General features: G+C 36.6%; 6 protein-coding genes and 1 pseudogene across 11 annotated transcripts; 4 read left to right on the plus strand and 3 right to left on the minus strand.

Annotated features, from left to right (window-relative positions):
• On the plus strand, positions 4,696-7,298 carry LOC104745846 (hyphally-regulated protein). 4 transcript variants are annotated; one of them, XM_010467205.2, is made up of 3 exons: positions 4,696-4,807; positions 4,972-5,082; positions 5,191-5,512. In XM_010467205.2, the coding sequence occupies exons 2-3, from the start codon at positions 5,007-5,009 to the stop codon at positions 5,292-5,294; spliced, it is 180 nt and encodes a 59-aa protein (XP_010465507.2). In that variant the 5' UTR covers positions 4,696-4,807; positions 4,972-5,006; the 3' UTR covers positions 5,295-5,512. The 4 variants fall into 4 exon arrangements, with proteins under 4 accessions (XP_010465507.2, XP_010465508.2, XP_010465510.2 ...); XM_010467206.2 differs by having other exon boundaries at positions 4,702-4,807; positions 4,965-5,082; XM_010467208.2 differs by having other exon boundaries at positions 4,704-4,807; positions 4,899-5,082.
• LOC104745847 (plant intracellular Ras-group-related LRR protein 6) lies at positions 7,365-11,621 on the plus strand. The gene is made up of 21 exons (XM_010467209.1): positions 7,365-7,528; positions 7,831-7,894; positions 7,986-8,122; positions 8,209-8,295; positions 8,404-8,479; positions 8,565-8,639; positions 8,804-8,873; positions 8,946-9,023; positions 9,119-9,179; positions 9,282-9,360; positions 9,491-9,581; positions 9,688-9,748; positions 9,846-9,913; positions 9,989-10,059; positions 10,158-10,295; positions 10,423-10,527; positions 10,614-10,735; positions 10,820-10,916; positions 11,070-11,144; positions 11,223-11,278; positions 11,383-11,621. Exons 1-21 carry the CDS (start codon positions 7,464-7,466, stop codon positions 11,456-11,458), a joined length of 1,752 nt encoding a protein of 583 aa, XP_010465511.1. The 5' UTR covers positions 7,365-7,463; the 3' UTR covers positions 11,459-11,621.
• LOC104745848 lies at positions 11,673-12,867 on the minus strand. 2 transcript variants are annotated; one of them, XM_010467210.2, is made up of 5 exons: positions 12,656-12,867; positions 12,402-12,513; positions 12,250-12,300; positions 12,098-12,149; positions 11,673-11,921 (listed from the first exon to the last, which is right to left on the minus strand). In XM_010467210.2, exons 2-5 carry the CDS (start codon positions 12,486-12,488, stop codon positions 11,779-11,781), a joined length of 333 nt encoding a protein of 110 aa, XP_010465512.1. In that variant the 5' UTR covers positions 12,489-12,513; positions 12,656-12,867; the 3' UTR covers positions 11,673-11,778. The 2 variants fall into 2 exon arrangements, with proteins under 2 accessions (XP_010465512.1, XP_010465514.1); XM_010467212.1 differs by lacking the exon at positions 12,656-12,867 and having other exon boundaries at positions 12,398-12,513.
• LOC104745849 (ultraviolet-B receptor UVR8) lies at positions 12,984-16,181 on the plus strand. Of its 2 annotated transcripts, XM_010467213.2 has the most exons (7): positions 12,984-13,238; positions 13,420-14,067; positions 14,258-14,467; positions 14,561-14,671; positions 14,758-15,126; positions 15,217-15,324; positions 15,661-16,181. In XM_010467213.2, the coding sequence occupies exons 2-7, from the start codon at positions 13,729-13,731 to the stop codon at positions 15,988-15,990; spliced, it is 1,467 nt and encodes a 488-aa protein (XP_010465515.1). In that variant the 5' UTR covers positions 12,984-13,238; positions 13,420-13,728; the 3' UTR covers positions 15,991-16,181. The 2 variants fall into 2 exon arrangements, with proteins under 2 accessions (XP_010465515.1, XP_019092588.1); XM_019237043.1 differs by lacking the exon at positions 12,984-13,238 and having other exon boundaries at positions 13,263-14,067.
• LOC104745851 (stem-specific protein TSJT1-like) lies at positions 17,814-19,037 on the plus strand. The gene is made up of 3 exons (XM_010467215.2): positions 17,814-18,105; positions 18,198-18,562; positions 18,671-19,037. Exons 1-3 carry the CDS (start codon positions 17,900-17,902, stop codon positions 18,859-18,861), a joined length of 762 nt encoding a protein of 253 aa, XP_010465517.1. The 5' UTR covers positions 17,814-17,899; the 3' UTR covers positions 18,862-19,037.
• Positions 18,932-20,655, minus strand: LOC104748207 (annotated as a pseudogene).
• Positions 20,653-24,731, minus strand: LOC104745850 (WD repeat-containing protein 44-like). Its single transcript, XM_010467214.2, has 7 exons — positions 22,708-24,731; positions 22,517-22,607; positions 22,263-22,420; positions 22,113-22,164; positions 21,930-22,012; positions 21,741-21,834; positions 20,653-21,642 (listed from the first exon to the last, which is right to left on the minus strand). Exons 1-7 carry the CDS (start codon positions 24,292-24,294, stop codon positions 21,032-21,034), a joined length of 2,676 nt encoding a protein of 891 aa, XP_010465516.1. The 5' UTR covers positions 24,295-24,731; the 3' UTR covers positions 20,653-21,031.

Genomic DNA, 25,868 nt, shown 5'->3' on the forward strand with positions numbered 1-25,868 from the left:
GTATCAGAGCTATCGACCATTGGAACGGAGATAACCAACAAAACGCTGGAGATATACTTTCGCTGGATGGTGTCTGAAGCCCCACAAACTTGGAGCAAATGGTTTTCCCTCGCGGAATGGTGGTACAACACCACTTATCACACTGCGATCCGCTCCACACAATTCGAGATAGTGTATGGTCAACAACCCCCACTACATCTCCCGGGTGAGAAAGTTCATCTGTTGTGATCAACCGCAGCTTGCAGAAACGAGAGGAAGTGATTAACATGCTCAAGTTCCACCTACTCAGAGCCCAAAACAGAATGAAGCAAGCAGCAAACTCTCATAGGTCTGACATAGAGTTTAAGTTGGGAGACTTTGTCTACCTAAAGCTACAACCTTATCGCCAGAACTCTTTGAAGTCGAATAACATCCCACATAAGCTTTCCCCAAGGTTCTATGGTCCCTTCTAGACGTTGATAGAGTAGGATCAGTCGCCTACAAACAGAAACTACCACCTCAAGCAGCCATCCACGATGTCTTCCACATCAGTCAACTGAAGTTTTGCCCAAACCCTCCTTCTGATGCACCACTGTTATCACAATACCTAGTGGACATTGGAAATGCTCGAGGCCATTTTGGACAAGAAGATGATCAAGCATGGCAACAAAGCCATCACAAAGGTCTTGGTTCATTGGAAATGCTCAACACCTGAAGCGGCCACATGGGAGTTTTACTAGGGGGGGGGTGTATTCAACTTGACATTTTAACTGATTTGTGTGAAATTTATAAATTCTATGTTATTCAATCATGGATTTTTAAAAGTCTATTAAAATCCACTGTTATTGAACTGATGATTTAAAAATCTACTTTAAAATCCATTAAAATCCCTTGTTATTGTGACAGGAATATTCCTCTGGTATCATATTTTTATCTTATTTTAGGCTATAACGAATCCATTACAATATAATCTGGTTTATGCTTTGGTTTAGCTACTTTGGTACCGGTTTGTGGTCCAAAGAGTTACTATGTAAGGCAGACACTGTCATTTCTGAAAACCTAATGAATGAGTACTATCCTTTTATCTTCTTCTTATCTCTCTCCATTTATCACCTTGCGGCGCTTACGCTAGCAACCATCCACTGAATCCAGTCCTTTAAGGTGATCCTTCTTATATTTGATCATCTTTCAGCTCTGTATTCTCTATTATTAGTTCTCTCGGCGAGTTCTTAGGATAGAATCATCTCTCTGATTTATTTGATGTCACGGTCCGCCGCGACTACTACGTCTCTTGGCTTGGCCAAAAGAGCTGAGACCACCACCTACTTGCTTCTCTTCCCATTCAAGCTCATGGTGATGGTCGATGTTGCTGAAATCGCCACCAGATTGCATATTTCTTTTTGAGTTATTAAACCCAGAGGGAGAGACCTTTTTTTCTTTATGAATTACTACGTTTGATCTAAACTGAAGAAGAAGGAAAAAAGATAGAGCTTTTTAACAGTGAGAGAGAGAGATTATTACGTTTCTTATATAAACACAATAAAACACAATAATAAAACCTCATCTTACACAACTTCATATAAAGGTCCAGATGATTATTCTTAAACCGAATTAAAACAAGGAATACATATAACTAAAAGTCTAAAACACAACAACAACCGAATTAAGAAAACAAGGAACAGTTCATCATAAAACGAGCTAGGTGATTGGGTTTGCCGCAGAGCCTTCTCTCAACAAGATTGAGCAGCCAAAAAACCACTACCAAGATGACAGCAGACACAACTGCAATGCAATGCAGATGTTGTCTCTTAGGGGGTGTTATTGGATGACAGATTTTAATAGATTTCAATTACTAGTAGATTTTAGAATTCAATAGTTTTCAAATGCATTTAAGGTGAATTTGTTGTCATTATTAGTGGATTTGAATAGCATTACTAATGGATTTGAAATTCATTACTAGTGGACTTTATTATTTTTGAATGTAAATAAAAATAAAATAAATTACCATAATTATGTTGTTAACCATGTCAAATGAAAGAAAAACATGTCGTGGCAATGTTTTCTGGTCTTCGGTCGATCTGAGTTGGGGATCTGATTGGGGTTTTTTCTTGGTTTATGGCAGTGGATCTCCGCTGGAGATTCTTGTTGTTTGATTCAATTGTTAAGGGTTTTGATTTTTCAGATCTGAGATGGAATATCAATCTTTTAGGGTTTTCTTTTTCTGTGATTTCTCCCCTCTTCTTCAATCAGATGAAACAATCAATCTTTTAGGGTTTCCTTTTTCTGTGATTTCTCCCATGTTCTTCAATCAGATGAAACAAAAACAAGATGAACAAACATCTTTAATAATAACATTGTTTGCAGATCCTCAGATCTGATTATGCCTATCAAATTTATTGTTTACATGATTTCACTAGTTTTTCTTCCCTTTTCTCTTTTTTTTGTTTGAATAAGGTCCATGATTAAAAAACAATGGTCTTTTGGCCAGAGCAATCTTGTATTTCTTAATTCTTATATTAATCTCCTGAATCAATTTTGAAACTAGAGAAAAAAATAGAGAGATTGAAATACTTGAGAAATATGTCAGATTGTGTTTGTTCATCTTTTTGGAGTGAAATACATTGAGATCTGAAATGACACCAAATCCAATGGACATTGAATAACAATGTTTTAAACGTATTCTAAAATCCATCAAATAAATACATAATCCAATAACAGCAGATTTTAATGTACTTTTTCAAATACCTAATTGAATAACGTTGAATTCCAAAATACATCAAATTCTTTTAAAATACATTGTTCAATAACACCCCCTTATTCAATGTCGTGCTTATGGTCATATAGATTTAAGGGTAAATAAGAAAAATTTCCTTTGTCATTAAAAAATATTAAAAATAACATATATATATATATACTAGATGATTACGTATGCAATACGTAGATGATATATATTTTTAATTATTTATATATATATATATTATTTTGTGACTATGATAAAATCATCTATATATATATATATAATTTTTTTGATTATTTGATACATTGATAATAGTTTACACAATAAAATACAAGAATTCTGTATAAATATAAATTATAGGTGTGATTGTTTATATATGGCAACAAATTAGTCATTTTTTGGTTGTTTGAAAAAAATCTAGGACTAGGAGAGTGGAATATTCATGGAATTGTCATTTAAGATCCTCAGATAGAATTGATAATTTATTTTATTTTTATTAAAAACCTGGTTCAACCATACAACCGGTTCAACCAATTACTCAATTTGGAACATTACAAGTCTTTCGGATTTCGCCTTGTTTGACTTCCAGGCAACCCAATTTAAGCATAGAAACGGCGACAATTCCACGAATAAATATAGTAATTATTCACAATAAAATCTTGTAATTAATGGGAAACATATTATTTTTCATTTCATGTTGCTGAAAATTCCTAAATTATATCAGTTATAATTTACATATATAATATCTAATATCACAATTTTTTCTATAGAGAAATTTTCTCAAACCATTTTTTAACATCATAGAATTAAAAATGTATTACATTTAATTAAGTACTAGGAGATACCCCGTGCTTTAAGCACGGATCAACATTTTTAAAAAAATTATAATATACAATAAAAGTTATTGTTATATATTTTTTTAAAAGTTATTTTGTTTGAGATAATATATATTTTTTTAATTTTTCTGTAAATCTATTAGTCGAATTGAATACTAAGTATTTTGGAATATTATAGTATTTTATTTTTGACGTATATTACAGTTTTATATTGTTTGTTTGTTGTATTTGCATCATTATTTTGTGAAATATAAAGTAGTAATTTTAATATTATAATTGTGAGAAAATAAAAATTATTAATTTATCATCTATATAAATTTAGTTTACCAACCCGCCAATGTGGAAATTAAAACATATATTTTTCATAGATTGATTAATATATCTTCGTTTTTAAAAATTCAAATCACAACATATGCAGAAAAAATTCTGCACTTTATTAATCATAATTATTATATGAAAATTCTAAACAAATTGTATATAAAATAAAATAAAGATGATAGGAGAATCATAATTTGAAATCCTAACAAAATTTTCGAAATTTAGCTATTAAAAATAATTATATTGTATATTTGGATATAAAATCTTAGTTTTTAAAATTCTGACTGGTTTATATTTTTTTTTAAAAATTATTTTGTAATTTCGTCCATAATTTATTAGAGAGAGAAAATATTTTATTTTCTAGATTTTTTTCTATTTGATCTGTAAGTATTTTTTATTTTTTAATTAATTATATTTATTTAAATTAATTAATTAAGCTTAATTAAAATTTTCTAATGGCAATTGAATGTAATTTTTTACACATTTTAAGGTTAGTTGCATATTTGTACTTCCCAATTAATATAGTAGGATTTTTCAACTAATCTGATAAGATTTTACCGTAATATCTTACATATATCTTTTTATATGAAAAGGGTAATTTAAGAAAAAAATAAGCAAAACATATGTAAAATATAAACAAAACATAAGTAGAACATGTGCAAATGTTTTTAATTTTTTTACTGATAATTTTACATGCTTTTGAAGAAAGAAACAAAAAAAAAAGTGTGATTTTTGAAAACTTGAAAGACTATCAAGTTTCATTTATTGTTGACTAATCCCTCCATAAGTTTGTTTACCAAAATAGCACTCCTTGTTTTATTATTTTACAAATTAGCCCGTTTCTTTTATTCAGTCCTCGTTCCTTTCTTCTTCTTCCTCTCAAGTCTCACCAGTCATTATCTCGATTCTCAATCTTCCGGTCACCGACTAATTTTTGGTAAGCTCACACTCCTTATACTCATCAGCAGTTCCTTGATCTACGCTACGCAATTTTTGTTCTTCCTCTCATTTCTTCTTTCATAGAATAGGGTTTATCTCTAAAATCTTCAGGATTTCGAGTTTGATTTTGCTGTTTTCGGAATCATCAATTTGAGTTTTCAGTGGTTAAAATTAGCTTTGATTGCTGAGAGAAAAGTATGGGATCGAGAGGTTTTATCACCGATAAGTGGTCAATGAGGATTCTATGGGGTTGTGCACTCGGCAGTGCCATTGGTAAATGATCGTTTCTTTGAGATTTCAGATGTTTTGTTTCTCAAATTCGTGAGCTTTTTGTTTCTCTGTGATTACCCTTTTTCTTATTTAAGCCCATTAAATGTGTAGGTTTATACATGGTTGCTGTAGAGAGACAAACTCAGAACAGGGCTCGTGCTATGGCTGAAGGTTTGAGAGCTGCAGAATCACAGGCTGATGGTGATAGTGTCTAAATGTGTCTAACAACATTAGCTTCAAGCTTGTGTTGATGTAGTTTCTCGTTTGCAAATAATGGTAATAAGGTTTCAAAACTTGGATAGTTGAAGTTGCTAAACATACAATTTGTGTTGTTGTGGAAAAAAAAGGTTGTTTCTTTCACACTGTCATGCTATGTTTGTGAATCGATTTTTTAATTGCGCATTTTCAGCAAGGCATCTTGCGTTTACTGGGATGTGTATTCTCTTACGTAAAAGTCTCCCTTCCTGTATATAAAGCATTAGGGATCATGTATCCGAAATGTACAGCAGGATCAACTTATTACATTAGAAATAATAATGGCACAGGGACGCCCAGGCAAATGCTTTGGGTTCGTCCTCTTACTATGCTTTTTCAGTTCAACTTTCGCACGCAGGATTCTCAAGGATCTCCCTATGATGGAGCCAAGCAAGCTACATCTACACTATGTAATGAAGCCTGGGATGGATGTTCTACACCCAGACCATGAGGTACAACCTGACCACAAAGTCAAGCCTGATCAGATAATGCAGAACATGGCGAGTGAACTAGGTGACCCACCGGATTATCAGGATCCTGACCACGTAGTTAAGCCTATTCAGATAATGCAGACCATGGCGAGTGAACCAGGAGGTAACCCACCGGAACCTGACCACGTAGTTAAGCCTAATCAGATAATGCAGACCATGACGAGTGAACCGGACCCGGACCCGGACGTACCTGACCACGTAGTTAAGCCTAATCAGGTAATGCAGACCATGGCGAGTGAACCGGACGAACCTGACCACACAGTTAAGCCTATGGGGTATGGTGTAGGTAGAGGATATGGAAGTGGTGGCTCTGGTGTTGGCTATGGTGTTGGTTATGGCAGTGGAGGCAGTGGCTTTGGGGAAGGAATTGGCTCTAGTGGAGGCAGTGGCTTTGGAGAAGGAATTGGGTCTAGTGGAGGCAGTGGCTTTGGAGAAGGAATTGGGTCTAGTGGAGGCAGTGGCTTTGGAGAAGGAATTGGGTCTAGTGGAGGCAGTGGCTTTGGAGAAGGAATTGGGTCTAGTGGAGGCAGTGGCTTTGGAGAAGGAATTGGGTCTAGTGGAGGCAGTGGCTTTGGAGAAGGAATTGGGTCTAGTGGAGGCAGTGGCTTTGGAGAAGGAATTGGGTCTAGTGGAGGCAGTGGCTTTGGAGAAGGAATTGGGTCTAGTGGAGGCAGTGGCTTTGGAGAAGGAATTGGGTCTAGTGGAGGCAGTGGCTTTGGAGAAGGAATTGGGTCTAGTGGAGGCAGTGGCTTTGGAGAAGGAATTGGGTCTGGTGGTGGTTCAGGTATTGGCATTGGAGAAGGAATAGGGTCTGGTGGTGGTTCAGGTATTGGCATTGGAGAAGGAATAGGAGGGTCTGGGTCTGGCCAACCGAATTGTGGTCCTGTAACGGGAGCTCCAGGTGAAGGGATTGGTATTGGTATTGGACGTGGCTCTAGTGGTGGACCCGGTGTAGTTGTTCCAGGCACAACAATCCCTCCCATAGTGGTTCCAGGCGCACAGATTCCCGGCTTTGTGATTCCAGGAGTAACAGTTCCTGGTTACGGTGTTCCTGGCTGCCAAACCGGTGGCTGCAAGCCAAACCCATACTATAACCCACGTCCTCATTGTCCACCTTTCACTTTAGGTCAAGACAAGCACATGTCAAACAAAGGAACCATGACAGAAGCTCTTGCTCCCACTTCATCGGAGATGCATGCCTAAGCCTAAGCTTCAAGTGTCCATGAAACACAAGTCTAATAAATCACTCATAATGAAATCTATTTTGGTTTGATAAAAAGCTTCCTTCACATAAAGTTGAATAAGACAATTTTACTGCCCAAGCAAACTTAAATAAGGGAAAACTATATAAGATCAAGTTACTCAAGAGACAAGATTGATTAAGAATTAGGCAAATGTACTTGCATTCCCATGGCTGTAGCCATCAATGAGTTTTAAATTTAATAAAAAGTCCCACAAATCCGGTTAAGGTTTTATATTTTCTTTTTTTGTAAATGAGATCAAAAGAGATAAACTTTTCGTAAAGCATTAAACTTTCCGAAAGAAGAGTGGGTACTGTAATAATAACATATCATCTCCGATCAAAACGACAGAGAAGAAGAAGAAGAGCGACGAAGTGAGAGAGATTAGTCTGTGTAAATGGATCGGATTCTGAAGGCCGCTCGAACATCCGGTTCTCTAAATCTTTCCAATCGATCTCTCAAGTAAGATCCATTAAATTTTCATCAACCTTTTTTCCTTTTTTGGATTGGATTGAAATTTCAGATTTTTTTGTAAGATTAGTTGGTGTGACTGTGAGAAAGTTTCGATTTTTATTTGCTTGTTTTAGTTTTCCGAAATGGGTTTAGAATGTGAATATGATCTCTTGATCGGGACTCAGTCAAGTTTCGAGGTTTTGATCCTATTGCTTAGAATAAGCTCGACCTTTTCTCACGGGATCCCATCAGGAGATGCATAGTCTTTGCTAACAGAGTAATGTTTACTGATTTGGGATTCAATTTTTCAGGGATGTACCTACTGAGGTATATCAATGTCTGGAAGCGACAGGGGAAGGAGAAAACTGGTGGGAGGTAATTAGCTTTTTCTCGATTTTTTGAATTGTTTTCTGATGCATTGTTCTGTGATCAGATTCTTGACTGGATAATTTTCCCCATTTGGCAGGCTGTTGATTTGCAGAAGTTGATTTTGGCACATAACGACATTGAGGTTTTAAGGGAAGATCTTAAGAACCTTGCTTGTTTGGTTGTGCTTAATGTCAGTCACAATAAACTGTCTGAACTTCCAGCAGCTATTGGGGAGTAAGTGTTTCTGGATCTTTGTAGTTGGGTTCCACTCTGTTTAGCTTGATAATGTTCAATTGTTTGATCTCTTAACTCATTCATAGGCTTACAGCAATGAAGTCGTTGGATGTGTCTTTCAACTCAATATCAGAACTTCCTGAACAAATTGGTTCAGCAATTTCTCTTGTCAAGTAGGTTATTTCCATCCTGGCATAAAACTTCTGTGGTTCGACTTAAATTAGGGCATTGGGCGCATTCACATAGTTCATAATTGATTGATCTCCTTGTTATCTCTTCAGGCTTGACTGTTCAAGCAATCGTCTTAAAGAATTGCCAGAATCTCTTGGAAGATGTTTAGACTTATCCGATTTGAAGGTTGTTCTATGTTGCTTCTGGATCAGTTGATTGTTTTGTTTACTTCTTCTTTCATTGAAATGATTGTGCTTATTGTTACCCACAGGCCTCAAATAATCAAATTTCCAGTCTGTCAGAAGACATGGTGAACTGTTCGAAATTATCTAAACTGGATCTGGAGGTATTTCTGTTGATTTCTTCCTAGAGTCTAAAGTGGCTACTTCGCATTTCTTTTTTCTTCTTTCACTATCTTCGAAATGCAGTGCTATGGCGAGCCTGGAAAAAGGCAACGGTATTGGGTAAAGCAAGATTATTTACCAATGTATCTTCTTAAACCTATTGCAGGGAAACAAGCTCACAGTTCTCTCTGAGAAGCACATAGCATCATGGACCATGCTTACAGAACTTAATGCATGTAATGATATTCAATTTTTCTTTTGCGTTTGAAAGATTCTTGTACACACTTTAATTTATTTTCCTACTGCAGCTAAGAATATGTTGACTGGTCTGCCTCCAAATATAGGAAGCCTTTCGCGTCTTATCCGGCTTGATCTTCATCAGAACAGTAAGTATAAACTAAGAAGATACTATTTCGCGCCTTATCCGACTTGATCTTCATCAGAACAGTTGTTGAATTGTTTACATATTTGATTCATGCAGAAATCTCTTCTGTTCCACCATCAATAGGCGGTTGCTCCTCTCTTGTGGAATTCTATATGGGGTAATTCTCTACTATGTTTTATTCAGAAAGATTGTTTGGAATTACATGGAATCTAATTAGATACTTTCACAACTGACATTCTTCTTTCGTACTTAATTCCAGAATGAACTCGCTATCAACATTACCAGCAGAGATTGGAGATCTATCACGTCTAGGAACATTGGATCTTCGTTCTAATCAGGTATTGTGCTCATTTCGTTGATGGATATTGTTTTCGGACATTCTTTTTATATATTTTTCAAACCTTTATCTATTGACAATGACTTTCTAATTAATGGTCTAAAACACTTATGCTTTCTCCCAATTTTCAGCTCAAGGAATATCCAGTTGGCGCATGTAAACTGAAGCTTTCGTACCTAGATCTTTCAAATAATTCATTGACAGGATTGCATCCTGACCTCGGTATGATTAACAAACAGCACTAACCATTTCTGCATCCATTATAAATTTACATATGGCATCATAAGAGGAGCTATTAGCATTAAACTTCTTGTCCTCACATTTATAGGAAATATGACTACTCTGAGAAAGCTTGTGCTTGTTGGCAATCCTTTGAGAACCCTAAGAAGGTTTCATTTTACTCTGTCTCTGTCTGGTTTCTTGATTGCCTGGTCTTATTTGGATTGCTACTTGAAAAGGCCAATATTCATTCTTTTTTGTCTCCAGCGCATTAGTAAATGGTCCTACAGCTGCTCTATTGAAGTATCTTAGGAGCCGCCTTTCTAATAGTGAAGGTACTTTGGTCCAACATCCCTCTTTCTCTCTCATCTATGTGGTCATTGCTAACTGTAAATGGTTTCCAATTATAGAAACAAGTGCAAGCACTCCAACAAAGGAAAATGTAATTGCTTCAGCAGCTCGTATGTCCATTTCTTCGAAGGTAAGTGAAACCACAGATTTGAGCACAATTGTGTTAAGAATTCCATGTCCTTAATAGAAACAGGAAATTATTATCTTAATTGTTTGCACAAAACTCAGGAACTTTATCTGGAAGGTCTCAACTTGAGTACTGTCCCTTCAGAAGTTTGGGAATCTGGTGAGATCACGAAAGTTAATCTTTCTAAAAACTCTATCGAGGAATTGCCTGCTCAACTTTCTTCATCTGTTTCCCTTCAGGTAATAGGGTTTCCGGTTTCCCATATATATTCTTCTTAAATATACAAAGAAGATGCTACATATCCCTGTGCTACATAAAGATCTATGAGTTATTGTTATTGAACTCATATAATATTTGCAATCGCAGACTTTGATTTTGTCACGAAACAAGATTAAAGATTGGCCAGGTGCGATCTTGAAGTCACTTCCCAATCTTGTGTGCTTGAAGTTGGATAATAATCCCCTGACGCAAGTATGTTCAAATAGAATTAGATTTAAATAGTTGATTATAGCTTCCACCAAGAGCTAATGCATCACATTTTTTTATTTGCTCATAAGATTCCACTGGATGGGTTTCAAGCAGTCTCTGGGCTTCAGATTCTAGACCTAAGTGGTATTGCAGTTTTCAGAGAGCATCCTAAGTTTTGCCACTTGCCACAACTACAAGAGCTTTATTTGAGGTTGGTTATTATACTTTATATTATTCATCGTCCATCTATTATTCACTGGTTTAAGATACCTTACCTTATATTTTCACTTGACAGTCGAATCCAGCTATCTGAAGTCCCTGAAGATATCCTCAACTTATCTAACCTGCTTATCCTTGACCTGAACCAGAATTCACTTCAGTCGATTCCCAAGGTAATAATATGGATATGTGCTCTACTTTGTGGTTTTTACCGTCGAATAGCTGCTGAATCTGTGATTGGAAGTTAGTGTAACCTGGCAGCAATCAGCTAGTCAACTAAAGTCTTCACATCATGCTGATGCATTGGATCTGTTTTTCCCATGCAGGGTATCAAGAACATGACTTCACTCAAACATCTGGACATATCAAACAACAACATTTCAAGTCTTCCTCCAGAACTGGTAAGTCTCTGTTGCTTTTCTTAACTGAAACATATAGACATGTATAATGTGCAATAAGAGTCCTGTGTTGTTCGTTAGGGTTTGCTTGAGCCTACACTTGAGGTTTTACGGCTTGACGGGAACCCATTAAGAAGGTATTTCTTTTAAATCATAAAAAATGACACATTAGTAAAAAGGTTTAAAACAATATCATACCCGATTGATTGATATTTTTTTTCCACCAACATTCTGAAAACAGCATCAGGAGGCCAATTCTAGAAAGAGGAACAAAAGCTGTGTTGAACTACCTGAAAGACAGACTTCCAGATCAGTAGCTTGTACAACATTTACATCATTACCTATGTTGTTGTTTGTAACATTTTGCGTGAAACAACACCGGATTGAATTTTATTGATGAGAGATGCTTGTGTCGTCCTTTGTGTAAGAGATTTTACTATTTGTGAAACAACACCAGATTGATTTATCCTTTTTGATGTATTTTGGGCCGAAAAAGTAACTGCTTCAGTAAAAAAAAAGGAAGATGCTACCTTTGGCTAACAGTTTTCACATTTTTCATATTGTCTATAAAATTTTGCAAAGTCTGATTTTTTGTCAAGGAACAAGATCAAAGATTGGCCCGATGCAATCAGGTCTTTTACAAATTGTTTGTTTTGGTTTCTCCTCCATCTTCATTGTCTAATGCTGCTGCTAACCTAAACTTAAGAATCTTGTGGAGTTTTGCAACAGGTTCAACTATCTTCTTCTGTGGCATCTGGTCTTCACTTGTTGAAACTTCTTCTGCAAAAAAAAATCAAAGAAATGAAAAAACCGCAACTCAAAAACCAGCACAAGTAGAAGGGACAAAGAACTATACTAGAGAAAATGTTCAAAAGACATGTATCTTTTGAAACAATAAGATGTTGGTGAGAAACAGGTGTTTGACAATCATAAAGAGGAAAGAAGTGAAAACTAACCCTTTTCAGAGAAAGCAAGGCATGTACCAATCGTTTCAAGATATTCTCCAACCTGAAAGAATCATCAAATCTAACACCATTAAGAGAATGAATGGTTTTAAGCAAAAGAGTAACTGACTCAAGTTAGAAAAACTTTTAAAATTGCAACTCACCAGCTTGATTTTGCCATCAATGGTCAATACCGGATTCAAAGTATCCAAACCCTGACAGGATATAAAACAATGTCAAATAAAAAAAGCAATGCAAGAGCTGAAGAGAGCACAGATAGCTAAGACATAAAAGAATTAGGATTGAACTAACTAACTGATAAAGTGTAAGGAGCATCTGCTGGAATGTCAATGTGCCTCGAAACGTCTTCAAGATCAATCATTACATACTCCTCGTCCTCCATCTCTGTGACTGTCTCTCTCTCTCTCCTGTATCATTTTGTTTATTAAGGTGAAGAAGAAGAACACAAAGAATCCAAAAACTTTCTCTACCACGATTTAGATTCAAGAAATTATAATTCTTAACATCTCGTAAACAAGAAATTATTATCTGTTGAGAATTATGGCTCACCTCTTTCTCTTTTACCCTTGAATCGTTCGAGCAAATACGAAAAGCCCGCAAGTAAAGTGAGATGGTAAATGAAGAACAAACCAAGCAAGATTAAGAGAGGAAGAACGATTCGTGTTATCAAATCGGTTCTTCTTCTTCTTCTTCTTCTTCTTTTCGTCGTCTGTGTAAAATAGATTGATTAGCTCTGTTTTACAACTAACAAGTTAGTATCATTATTGGGCCTTTAATATAACCTAAAAAGCCCGTCATTTTGCGTGAGTGTAATCTAGTCTTCCACGTGTCAAGCACGCAAACCACAACAGTCTTAGGTAGAAAATTAAAGTTAAACCGGAGATTTTTGCGCAACAACAGATTCTGGAAAAACATCCATCATCTCTCTTGACAGAGAAGAAGAATCGCCACAAAAGAAGAAGCTTAAGAAGCAAGATATTTGAACTTTCCACTCTACTCATTCTTCTTCTTCACACGTCTTTCACCATTTTTCTTATATAAATAAAGCTCCTTTTCAAAGACTTTTTTTGGTTTCATTTGTTTTTTAAGTGGGCACCGAAAACCGAAAAAGTCAAGAGCTTTTGCTTTCCAGGTAAGGATCCATCACCACTAATAACACCTCTTCTCTTCTTCTTCTTCCTCTCGATCTTCTCGTTCCAAAAACCCTATTTACGATTTCAATTCTACGCTATTTTCCAATCGAAAGTTTTTTCCTTTTTTTGGGGGTTTTCTTTAATTTTGATTGATTTCTGGATTGGTTCTGTTCTGAGCAGGCGAATTCCGAAAGAAGCTGGCGTGTGTGTTGGGTGGATTGATTCATTTCGATCTGAAGACCTCCTTCTCATGATTAGTTTCCGATCTTCGAATAGACGACCAACTGCGAGATTCTCATCTATAATAACTCCTTTTCCCTATTCGATTTCTTATCTCTTTCTACCTTCCAACGTCTTCTTCATACGCTACTTCAATTGCTCCAGATTCCGTCTCAAAATCTGACCTTTTCCGCTTGAAGCCAGACCCCAAAGTCTCGTCCTTTTCGAATTAGGTTATCTTGAAAAACTCTGTTCTTGGAGATTAAGGAAATGGCTGATCGAAACTGGGTGGTTTCGTTCGAGGATATTCCTTCTCATTTGATCTTGGAGGTGTTGACCTCTGGGCGGCTTAGTGCGGTTGATCTACTTAGCTTGGAATTGACCTCTAAGGTTTTCGGAGGCAGCCATGGTTTCTACCCTTTGAAATACAGATCACTAGCTGATTACGCGGCGTCTCTGCTTTGCTCTGTGCATCCTGTCTATGTTGGAATGGGTTTGATTACACAGAAAGAGCTCTTTGCCAATTGTGAGGGAAACTGGAAGCGGCTTTTGAGTTTCTTACAGTCAGTTGAGCAATCCTCAGATATGGTTGAAACCTCTCAAGGCAAAGTATGATTTCATTTGCTTTTTTGGTCTTTGCTTCTATCGGTGAATATTTCATTTTACATAGACAGTAGTGTTACTTAGCTTGGTATGAAGAACATCTCTTTAAGTGTTAGGAATATAGCTCAAAATGGTATGTTGATTCTTGGTTAATTTGGTTTAAGTCTCAAATGTATTTCGTTCATTCTCTCTGCAGATGCAAATTGCAACTGGAAAGTATCACACTTTGCTAATCAACAACTCGAAGGTTTATTCTTGTGGTGTAAGTTTGTCTGGTGTTCTTGCTCATGGCCCTGAAACTACTCAATGCGTAGCATTTACGCCTATAGAGTTTCCTTTCCCTGCTCAAGTGGCTCAAGTCTCAGCTACACAGAACCATTCTGCTTTCGTATTGCAATCTGGAGAGGTTGGTAGCTTCTCTTTCACTTAACCTATTGTATGAGTATATTGTCGCTTGCCATAGTCACTTGCCAACAAATCTATTTGAAATCTGACACAGGTTCTCACATGTGGGGATAATTCATCGCATTGCTGTGGTCATTTAGATACTAGCCGTCCAATATTTAGGCCTAAGCTTGTTGAGGCTTTGAAAGGGACTCCTTGTAAGCAGGTAAAACTGATACCAACCCTATCTAAGATGAATTGATTTTCTAAATTGAGTTTATCGAACACTGACAAACTCATCTTCTATACCAGGTGGCTGCTGGGCTTCACTTCACTGTGTTTCTATCAAGGGAAGGGCGTGTGTATACTTGTGGATCAAATACACATGGGCAGCTTGGTCATGGCGATACCGTGGACAGACCAGTTCCCAAAGTTGTTGAGTTTCTTAAAAGCATTGGCCCTGTGGTGCAAATCGCAGCTGGACCCAGCTATGTTTTAGCTGTAACAGAGGATGGCTCAGTTTACTCGTTTGGCTCTGGTTCTAATTTCTGCCTTGGTCATGGAGAGCAACAGGACGAGCTCCAGCCGCGTGTTATTCAGGCTTTTAAAAGAAAAGGCATTCATATAATCCGTGTCTCTGCAGGCGATGAACACGCTGTGGCACTTGATTCCAATGGCCGTGTAAGTTCTTTGTTTATCATCTTATTTTGTCTCTATTTGGTCTCAGAAATCAGAAGAAATCTTGTTCTGATTAATCTTTCTGAAACTTAGGTCTACACATGGGGTAAAGGTTACTGCGGTGCTCTAGGCCATGGAGATGAAAACGACAAGATCACTCCTCAAGTTTTGGTCAATCTCAAGAATTGTCTTGCTGTCCAGGTCAGATTCTTCTCCCATCTGTTCCATCTCAGTTAATGAGATAATGATCCCTTTACACCTTGTTCCTGTATTCTCTAAGATCTTAGAGTGGTCTCTAAGAACTAATAAGTGATCAGTTCAAGTAGAATCAAAAATTGGGTTGGGATCTGTTTATAGCCAAACGTATTCTAGACTAGAGGATTTTCATTATAGATTGAGAGTACATTCAGTTTTGGTAAAGAAAAATGTAGCTGAATGTTTTTGTGTTTGTTTGTAAATGTGTGGAGTTTTGATTAGTTCCGGATCAGTTAAACCGGATTTAGACAGCCCTAATCATGACTCTGCTTTTTCTTGCAGGTGTGTGCAAGAAAAAGGAAGACTTTTGTTTTGGTGGAAGGTGGATTATTGTATGGATTTGGGTGGATGGGGTTTGGAAGCCTTGGGTTCCCGGACAGAAGACTATCAGACAAAGTGCTGAAGCCAAGAGTATTAGAGTGTCTGAAACCACACCGTGTATCTCAAGTTAGCACCGGTTTGTATCACACCATTGTGGTCACTCAACGTGGTCGTCTATTTGGGTTTGGAGATAACGAAAGAGCTCAGCTTGGTCACGACTCACTCCGCGGCTGCTTAGAACCAACCGAAATCTTTCTTCATTGTGGCCGTTCTCGTAGCAGGCTTTGTTGATAAAAAGGCAGATGTATAATCCTGTTTGTATGAACAAGATTCAGATTGGAGTTACCGGTTAGTGTACACAACTTGTATGATTTGTATCTGTTTGATTTTTCGAACTGGTTAGTGGTATAACTTGTATGATTTGTATCTGTTTGATTTTTCGAGTTGTGAGAGTAATAGAAGATATTCCGGATCACCCTCCTTACTGCACAGAATCATGACATGAGGTAATAATAGCACAATAACAAACACCGGAGTTCTTCTAGGTGACCACACTCAAAAGAACATTATAGAATGTGAAGTGAAATTTGTATAAACGACCAAAACTATAGCCATATAAAGCAAAAACGGTTCGTCTGTCTGTTGCCCAAGCTTATAAATTATACTCTCTCCGTTTCAAAATATAGGATGTTTTGAGTAAAACACACAGATTAAGAAAATACTACTTTATAAAAGTTCAACCAATCATAAACTAGACTGCATAATATAAATTATTAAACTAATCTAAAAGCTGCATAGAAACCTGAAAACATCCTATATTTTGAAACATCAAATAAACCTCAAAACATCCAATATATTGAAACGGAGGGAGTATAATGCATTAAGTGATTTTGCAATTGCATCTCCACCATTAGCAAGTTGTTTTAAGATGTATCTTCATTTTACAGTCTCATCACTACCATTAGCAAGTTCTTTATCGATGCATTCATGAAATATTCTTAGCATCACTATCACATCTCCTAGTAAAACAGTATTGAACTATTGATGCCAAAACATTCATAGTATGCCTCGATATGGAGGAACACCATTTTGATAGAGAATTGCTTTTTTTTTTTAGAAATACCCTAAAATAGCACTAAACCAAGTTTTATGAACAACTATAGCACACATTCTATAAATTTTCAAAAATAGCACTATTTAACACATTAAAATATTTAAAATTAAATTTTAGAATTTGTTTTTTTATGTTTGGGTTCTCAATTTTACATTTAGGTTATAGTTTTGATAGGTATGGTTTAGTATTTTGAATTTATGATTTAATTTTAGAAGATTAATTAGTGCTATTTTTGGAATTTTAGAGATGTTGTGCTTAATTTGGAACAAAAATTTATTTTACTGATATTTTTGAAAATTTCTCTTTTTTTTTGTTCTTCATCTTTGGACAAGTCTGGAGAATATGTTCGAAGTTTCAACCCGTTCAACGTATAGACTTCAAAACCAACCAGATTGAATTACATTGATCATTAATTGATTCTATTTGTAAAAAGATCATAAATTGATAGTATCTACTAATAAAAAATATGATAAAATTAAAAATGATAGCAGAAAATACTAATTACCAAAATTAACATATCCTAAAAGTTAATTGCATTTTTACATATCCTTAATATCCGATTCACCATAAATACAGTATTGTGATATTCAACAAATCATTATGATTTCATTGAAAGATAAGAAAATAATAAATATCATACAATCATACCACTACTCTTTCGCTGTCAAAAAAAAAAAAAAAAATATCCTATCACTTTTACAACTTGACAAAAAAAGAAAGAAAAAGGAATCATACTTTCCTAACGTGGCACGTTAAATAAATCATATCATTACAAGATTTACTCGTCAAATTAAAAATATCTAACCAATAATGACCGTTGGATTCCCCCAAATTTGTTTATTAACCTACACAGATTTATAAAAAGAAAGAGATAATTATAGACTTTAAAAACAAAACAAAGAAACGGATAAGAACACGTCAGACATGTCAGTCTTATCTCAAAAAATCCAAGTCATCAACTCGTGTCTGTGTAATAATCACTCTCGTATAAATAACACCTCCGTTGTCCTCACCAAACGTATCACATTTGATTTGATTAATCTCAGTAACAAACAGAGAAAACAAAGAAAACTCAAACAAAAAAAAATGTTGGCTATATTTCAGAAAGCTTTTGCTCACCCACCGGAGGAGCTCAACAGTCCGGCGTCTCATTTCTCCGGCAAAACCCCTAAACTTCCCGGTGAAACTCTCTCTGACTTCCTCTCTCGTCACCAAGACTCAGCTTTCTCCATGAACTTCGCTGGATCCGCCGTCTTAGCTTACGCTCGCCAAGAAACCTCTCTTCGCCAGAGGTTTGTATATATACAAACATATACACAAATATATCAAACTCCAAAACCCAATTCATAGATTCTTAAAATCTGTTGTTTTTTTTCTTTCTCAGGTTGTTCTGTGGACTAGATGGGATTTACTGTATGTTTCTTGGGAGATTGAACAACCTCTGTAACTTGAACCGACAGTACGGTTTGTCTGGGAAGAACTCTGACGAGGCTATGTTTGTGATCGAAGCTTACCGAACACTTCGTGATCGTGGTCCTTACCCAGCTGATCAAGTTCTTAGAGGTCTCGATGGAAGCTTTGCTTTCGTCGTCTACGATTCTCAAAACTCCTCTGTTTTCTCTGCTCTGAGTTCTGATGGAGGAGAGAGTCTCTACTGGGGGATCTCTGGAGATGGATCTGTTGTCATGTCTGATGATCTTCAGATCATTAAGCAAGGATGTGCTAAATCATTTGCTCCTTTCCCTACTGGTTAGATTCTTTTGTTTTATCACCATATAACTTTTAAAGAAAGAAACTTTTGAGTTGAGATCTTGAAGTCTGATGATTTTGTGTGTGTGTGTTTGTTGTATATGGCAGGGTGTATGTTTCACAGTGAGACAGGGCTTAAGAGCTTTGAACATCCGACTAATAACATGAAGGCAATGCCGAGGATTGATAGCGAAGGTGTTTTATGTGGAGCTAACTTCAAAGTTGATGCTTGTTCTAAGGTCAATGGCATACCCAGAAGAGGAAGTGAGGCTAACTGGGCGCTGGCTAATTCTCGTTAAACTTAAATTATGCTTTTTAATCGTAACTCTTTTTATTTCTTTTCTTGCTCTGTTCTTTTATTACGTACTCTCTTGTTTATGTAAATTAGGCCTATGATGACGATTAAGATATCAAATTGCTTTGCTTCTTCTTGAACATCGCAAAGAGAATAAAGATGCAGTCTTTACTTACATAACTCTGTTGTTAATATGCAAGAAAAGAATCTTTTTATCGATTAAAAGGGGAGTAAAGACAAAATTGTGTTGATTCTGTGAAATTTAGAAGTTTATAACAACAACAAAACAATTGTTGGAAATGGTCATAGCTAAAAAAGACCTCAATAAGACTCATTTTATCTAGACCGCCTTGTGCAAATCTTGTCTGACTCGTTATGAGGTACCGATATCTGCAATGAAGAAGGAAAAAAACAGAGCTTGGCTAATTAATCTAAAAGTTTCCAAACTGAAATGAAGTGAGAGCAGTTGGTTTCTGAGATGCTTACTTATCAACCTACCTGGTATTTACGGAACCATATATGATCATCGATGATGGAGAAGACAAACACATGGTCATGGTAAGGTTTAGACTTCCTATGTTCCTTGGGAATTCCAAAAATCTGTAAACGAAAACAAAACTCACTAAATTGTTCCAAAAAATAAACAAAACTAGCAGGTACTATCAAAGGTTCATCCACAATTCAAAGGGAGAATGAAAATGGGAATGACCTGTGTTAACATCTCTTTGAGAAGTTTCGACTGTGCATCTTTATCAAAATTGGATGAGAATGTCAAAGGTGGAGAACCTTTCAGATGATTTCCAGTGAGTTTCATCTCCTCCATTGTGTGAACTTCACCAAAATATAAAACCAACTCAGAGACAGAACACGATACAAGTTGATCAATTCAAATCGACCAGCTGCAGCCACTTATTTTGGAACTAAATAAGAGGAGCTGGAAACATTACCAGCCTTAACCAAGAACTTAACAGAGGGTCCACTTGGAGACTTAACCATCCACAGGTAAAGATCTTTATGCTTCCTACACTAAAAACGAAAACAAATTAAACACATAACAACTTCAGTTTCTTAGAAGATATCAAGAAGACATTGATGTCGCAGTTTAATACTCCAGAGACTACATTTACAAATAAATCCAGGCATGCTGACATTTAAAACAGAGAGACTCTAAAGATCCCAAATTTGAACCAGAATAAAGATTTTATCAATTCTGTAGTTTCATCTATCTTTTAAAAAAAGCATAACCGGTTTACCAAATGATCAAAAAAACACAAACGAAATATAAGACCATAGAAGAGCAACTGATTCTGAATTTTTGAAAGGTACCAAAAAGATTGAAAATTTACCTCGAAAAACAAACAGGAAGAAGAGCCCTTAAGCTCGACAAGCTCATTAAGAGTGGCGCCTTTACTACTCTTTGCTTCTACCTTACTATCCTCCTTACAGTGAGGCAGAAGTGACACCATGTTCAACATCAAATGCTGATACCTTCCAATTGAATTAAAACAAAAGTTTATTCCCATGATTGCTCCACCATTAAAACCAAATCAATACCATTAAGTTAAATTTCAACACGCCTCACCTGAAACTGATCCGACGGGAACAAGTAACGAGAACCTTCTCTTTATTCCTGAATCCAAACGCAGACGCAGAAGCTGGTTTAGATTTCTCAGCGTCTTCATTCTTATCTTTCCAACTCAAGAGTGTCCTTTTAGGTCTCTCGGGAGCAGAATCATTCTCCTTCACCGGTGTCCGGTGCCAACGCTTCACTCTCGCTATCCTTTCTCTCTTTAGGGTTTTAGTACCAAACTCAACAACCTAAGTAAGAGACAAAGCTGCTTTGACTAAGTTCACAACACGAACGACAACGTTTCGGAGTTTTATAAGGAACATAATTGAGCTGACTTGAGCTTTCACAGAGAGATGCAAAAGAATTTTTTTTTTTTTCCTTTTTTTCTCTGTTTCTATTTCCAAAATCAATAAACATATCTCTCTCTGTTCGTGTCTGTAACTCTCTACAATGATCAGTATAGTTTCTTTCCCTCTCTTTTTTTTTTTCTCCAATTTCCTGGAAACGAATCTGTAACACAAGAATAGAAAGAAGAAAAACAAAAACAAAAAGCTCGCTAAAAAAATCATACAAACCTCACTCGATTCACTCTGTACACTTTATATCAAATCCGAATGGGCAAACCAAAGTTCTGAAATGTTCGTATCTCTCCTCTGAGACCTGCAGTAACAATCACCATTCCCCATGAAGCAGATACATTCCCTGAGTTCCCCACCACTCCGTTTGACGACAAATCCGTACTCAGACGATTCCCACTTCTGTTCCTTGCAAACAACAGTTTCTCTTCAGGCCAAGTCGCTGACATTCTATCGAAAAAGTATCCATTTGTTGCGCTCGATATGATCCCGTTCCGTGGACTGTTTCCTCGGTCCAGATTCCCTGGCTGTTCCACCGGTGTAGGAGGATGGTTAGCTGTGGATACATTGTCCAAATTATTGGTGTTCCCGTTGTTAAACCCGCCGGCTCTGTTTTGGGTTCCCCAGTTTTCTGTTGAGGCCATTCCGGGCCATGAGATGGCTGCAGAGACGTCTTGGCTATGGAAATGCTCGTAAGAGTTTGTTACCGCCACGTTCTTGTTGTTATTACTCTTGCTTGGTCGAGAAGCAGGGGACTCGTACTTCCATATGTACACATGCGAGTCCTCACTCGCTGAAACTACGTATTTCCCATCTGCTGTGATTGAGGCAGAGATCTGGCTGCTTGTATTCCGAAACCCTGTTAAACGAAATGAAAACAGAAAAGATCGATACCTTGGCTAGCGAATGACAAAGCTTTGATACTTTTAGAAAAGGTTATTGTTTTGTTTGCTTTACCTTTAAGTTTGTTGACTAGATCAGTTCCATCAACAACGCGGATCCGTGAATCGGAAGATGTGACAAGCACTTCAGATGAGCTCCCAGGCACAAACTAAGGTATTGAAATGAGACAAAGCAAGCAACTTTTAGAGCCATCAAGAACAACGCCTTCCGATTTTGCTCCTGAATAAGTGATTTTTTCCTTACCTGGAAACCAGTTATCTTTTTCTGATGAGCTTTCTTCTTCTTGTTCTGTAAATTTATCTGGCTTTTCTGTTGCAGCTTGTTATCTGAAAAAAAAAGAAGAGATAATATCACTTCTAGTATTCTAGAATAAGATATAGCAGAAACAAAAGCGATATAAAATCTCAGTAAGAACTTCATCATTACCTGATGCACTGTACATGCGACAGCTACCTTTGTATGAACCAACCAAAGCGCCCTTCAAGTTTAAACAGTAATTCTTTAGAATGATGGAAAACTCTTTAAAGATGCGGAAAAAAACTGACTTCAGATAATAACTTGGTAGATTTAGTGTACCTGACCATCTGGAGTGTAGCAAGCAGAAGTGACCATCTCATGAAGATCATACCAGTCAACTACTTGACGATCTGGTATGCTCCAGACGCGAACTTTTGCATCTAAGGATCCACTGATGAAGTATCTATCATCAACCGGATTAAATTGAATGCAAGTCACTGTTCCAATCAATAAGCAAACACACACACGTTGTTAATTTGACAAGTACCAAAAGACAGAAAAATTAAAAGCAGCTGGCGGAGAACCCTACTAACCGTAATCACTGTGCGAGAATACTTTCAAGCAAGTCTGGCTGGACAAGTGCCACAAACGAACTGTCTTATCCATTGATGAAGAAAGCAAATGCTGAGGAAAAAAGTAACAGAGAAAGCTTGTTTACTCTTAAATCTTGTCTACCAATCAATTTCTACCAAACAGTACCAAGAAAATAAACTGACTAACTAACCTGAGACTTGGACCAAGCAAGGTCAAGCACATCATCCACATGTCCCTGAAAGGAACAAAAGGGCTTTTCCGAAAGCCCAAAAAGAGAATCTGGCACATATATGTTGTCTAAACTCAATGATTTTCTGCTTAAAGACGTTCTCCCTCTTCTCCTTGGTGACATAGTAGTTGGTTCTGGAGACCCATTATTAGCCAAAAGCAACAGTTCCGGTCTATCAAGTAACAACTCACCCTTCTTCTCACCCTCAACGACTTGCCAAATATGAATGACACAGTCCTCACCAGCACTAGCAAGATATTTACCATCCAAACTGAACTTAATGCTCCAAATAGAACCGTTATGCGCTTGAATCTCCTGCGTCTTGTACAATGCCGTGAGCTCTTTAGATGACTTCCCATACTGTTTAACCCTAACTCTTTCCGGCCCGTGAAAAGAAGATTCCTGAGAATCATCCGTAGCAGAGCTCGACCTCCGACCACCTCTCTCTGATGATGTATCTCTATCATCACTGCTTCGTCTCTCTTTGCTATGACCAGTCATGCTACTTGCAACACTCTTTATACTCTTAAACCAACTTCCTTTCTTCTTAGACTTCGATGCATTATCCTTATTACTACTATTCCCACTGTCTTCGTTTTCTTTAGACGTGTTCTTATCAGAATCCTCAACGTTCTGTCTTCTCATAAGCTCCTGAACAATGGGAGAATGTCCAACACACATCTCAAACTCCTCCATCGTCATTTGTGTTCCAGTTCCCACTTCCTTCACCTTCTTCCATGTACCGTCTTCTTGAATCTCATTCACCACAAACTCTTTCCCATTATCAAGATCCTTAATGGTACACGCTTCAACATTCTCATTCACAACACTCTCGCTCAATACACACTCAGAATCTCCATTTAACCGCAAGGAACCAGTTGAATTCTCACAAAGCATCGAGGAATCAGAACTACCTGATCCCAAACTGCAATTCACAAATGACGGACTGGTTCTACTGATCTCTGAATGTGAAGGATGATGAACAGAGAGAGTACTAGTGACGGAACAAGAACAAGAATTACCGTGAGACAAATACCGATCGCTACATTGGCTAGTGGTAATGTCGGATTTTGATCTCACGATGCAAGAAGCACAACCGCCGACAGTTTCAGAACACTCTCGGCGAGCCAAGTGATTAAAAGAGATCGATCGGGAAATGTCTGAGGAGGCTCCCGTTTCTTTGGAGCCTGGTTTTAACCGGGAGAGAACCGGGTCACGGCTGAGACCCATTTGGTTTAAAAGCTTGGAACGTCTCTCGGAGACAGAAGCAGGTTCAGAGATCCAAACATCGAACTTGGAAGCACCCATTGGAAACCGAGGAACAGGGAATGGGTATCTACGGCGGCGACCAACACCGTTGGATTCTTCTTCTTCAGGGTCATGAGAAGCGGCGGAGGAGGAGATCCGAGGAGAGGATTCTGAATCGTAATCAGAGTTAGAAGCAGAGCAAGAGCAAGAAGAGGAAGATGCTAAACGATCAAGAGACTCGTAAAAGCAATCGTTGTTGTTGTTGTCTCCTTCCTCTGCTTCCTCGTTGTGGTAGCTCATGGTTGTCGTAGTGTTGAAGCCAGCGAAGGCATTCCCATCGGAAAATTTGAATTTGATCAAACAGAGTAATCAAAAAGTCCCAAAAAAATTTCAAGCAAATTCTTTAAAAATTTGTTTTTTTGTTGTTGTTGTGTGTCTCCTCAAGTTAAAAAAAAAAAAAGATTGAAACTTTGAAAGTGGTTATGAGATTTGGGGGTTATGTAGTTGAGAATTTGGGGACTAAGCGTGTTTTGAAGAATTCAAAGAATCACAGATTGTGGGTTTTCGGGAAGAAGTCAGATCCGATGAAGAGCAAAAAGAGAGAGAGAGAGAGAGAGAGAGAGAGAGAGAGAGATGAGTTGGGGAGAGAGGTTCGTAGAGATGTCTGTGTAGAAATCAATGGAGAGAGAGAGAGAGAAAGAGAAGGTTTTTTTTGTTTCTAATTTTTTTTTTTTGCTCTCTCTCTCTGTTTTTTTAATTTTTCGTTGTGGCCCTTTTTGCACTTTGTAAGCGCTGAAAACCAAAGTTTTCCATCCAGAAATTAGATTTTTAAAGATTTAATAAATATATTAATTTTTTTAATTCCGACAAAAGAGAAGGTATATATAATTTTTTTATAATATGATATGTAAAATTGACAATAATGTATTTGCCATATGCTTTCATTAGAGTCCATTAAAACTTAATAAAGAAGGGCGTGTTTATGTAATAGAGAAGATATTGCATTATTCATTTGTTTTCCTTGATAAAATAAACTATTACTAGGAGTATATCTTTTTGACAAAACAAAAGAAGCATATATATTGTATATATTCCATAACTCTCTTTCATAAAATACCGACACAAAAATTTGGTGGTTTTCATTTCTAATAAATATTACTATTACTGATATATATATAAATATTGATGCAGTTAAATTAAATTACAAAGTAATTATAGTTATAATTCATGAAAAAATGTTACTATTAAAAGATAATAATTGTATTAGTAAAAAAAATTTATAAGAATTTTAATTAGGGAAATTAATTTTAATCAATATTATATAGATATACATGAAATAAAATTTGCTAAGGTTTAAACTTTAAAGATCCATCCATATATATATTAACAAAAGCATATTAATACTGTTACTTCTCTAATATTAGACAAATTGGTGTACGGAAAACAAAGAAAACAGTAGAAAGTTGTAACAAAATGTGAGGACTATATATTATCATCAAAACTAAAATCATCAATTAACTGATTTAACCATCCAACATATCAAATCACATAAAGGTTTTCTTGAAGATGATGATTAAACCAAAATCTATACATCTTTCGTTTCAAAGGCCCTACAACCAAAAAAAAAAATGGAATAAGAACCACCATAAGTGAACCCCCAAAGCTCCATGTTAGTGATTATACGAGGTTTTATTTGGTTTCTAATAATATAACACTTTTTAAAAGAAATTTTTAAAAATTATAAAAAGAAAAGGAAAAAAAAAACAAGATGGAGGGAAGAGAAATGGGCCTTAGAGGCCCACAAAGAGTAAATGCAGAGGAAGAGGACAGCTAATCAGTAACAACAACACATGCCTTCCCTACTCTATTCTTTT

Source organism: Camelina sativa, chromosome 15 (assembly GCF_000633955.1).
Source record: "Camelina sativa cultivar DH55 chromosome 15, Cs, whole genome shotgun sequence".
Lineage (NCBI taxonomy): Eukaryota > Viridiplantae > Streptophyta > Magnoliopsida > Brassicales > Brassicaceae > Camelina > Camelina sativa.

Coding starts and splice junctions, on each gene's coding strand:
- LOC104745846 (XM_010467207.2), top strand. CDS start 5,616: ATGGCACAGGGACGCCCAGGCAAATGCTTTGGGTTCGTCCTCTTACTA.
- LOC104745847 (XM_010467209.1), top strand. CDS start 7,464: ATGGATCGGATTCTGAAGGCCGCTCGAACATCCGGTTCTCTAAATCTT. Junction 8,874..8,945: donor GCTTACAGAACTTAATGCAT/GTAATGATATTC, acceptor TTCCTACTGCAG/CTAAGAATATGTTGACTGGT. Junction 9,582..9,687: donor AGGATTGCATCCTGACCTCG/GTATGATTAACA, acceptor TCACATTTATAG/GAAATATGACTACTCTGAGA.
- LOC104745848 (XM_010467210.2), bottom strand. CDS start 12,488: ATGGAGGACGAGGAGTATGTAATGATTGATCTTGAAGACGTTTCGAGG. Junction 12,150..12,249: donor TTGATGGCAAAATCAAGCTG/GTGAGTTGCAAT, acceptor TGATTCTTTCAG/GTTGGAGAATATCTTGAAAC. Junction 11,922..12,097: donor CCTTGCTTTCTCTGAAAAGG/GTTAGTTTTCAC, acceptor TTTTTTTTGCAG/AAGAAGTTTCAACAAGTGAA.
- LOC104745849 (XM_010467213.2), top strand. CDS start 13,729: ATGGCTGATCGAAACTGGGTGGTTTCGTTCGAGGATATTCCTTCTCAT. Junction 14,068..14,257: donor TTGAAACCTCTCAAGGCAAA/GTATGATTTCAT, acceptor TTCTCTCTGCAG/ATGCAAATTGCAACTGGAAA. Junction 15,325..15,660: donor AGAATTGTCTTGCTGTCCAG/GTCAGATTCTTC, acceptor TTTTTCTTGCAG/GTGTGTGCAAGAAAAAGGAA.
- LOC104745851 (XM_010467215.2), top strand. CDS start 17,900: ATGTTGGCTATATTTCAGAAAGCTTTTGCTCACCCACCGGAGGAGCTC. Junction 18,106..18,197: donor GAAACCTCTCTTCGCCAGAG/GTTTGTATATAT, acceptor TTTCTTTCTCAG/GTTGTTCTGTGGACTAGATG. Junction 18,563..18,670: donor ATTTGCTCCTTTCCCTACTG/GTTAGATTCTTT, acceptor TGTATATGGCAG/GGTGTATGTTTCACAGTGAG.
- LOC104745850 (XM_010467214.2), bottom strand. CDS start 24,294: ATGAGCTACCACAACGAGGAAGCAGAGGAAGGAGACAACAACAACAAC. Junction 22,165..22,262: donor GCTACACTCCAGATGGTCAG/GTACACTAAATC, acceptor TTAAACTTGAAG/GGCGCTTTGGTTGGTTCATA. Junction 21,835..21,929: donor AAAAGATAACTGGTTTCCAG/GTAAGGAAAAAA, acceptor TCAATACCTTAG/TTTGTGCCTGGGAGCTCATC.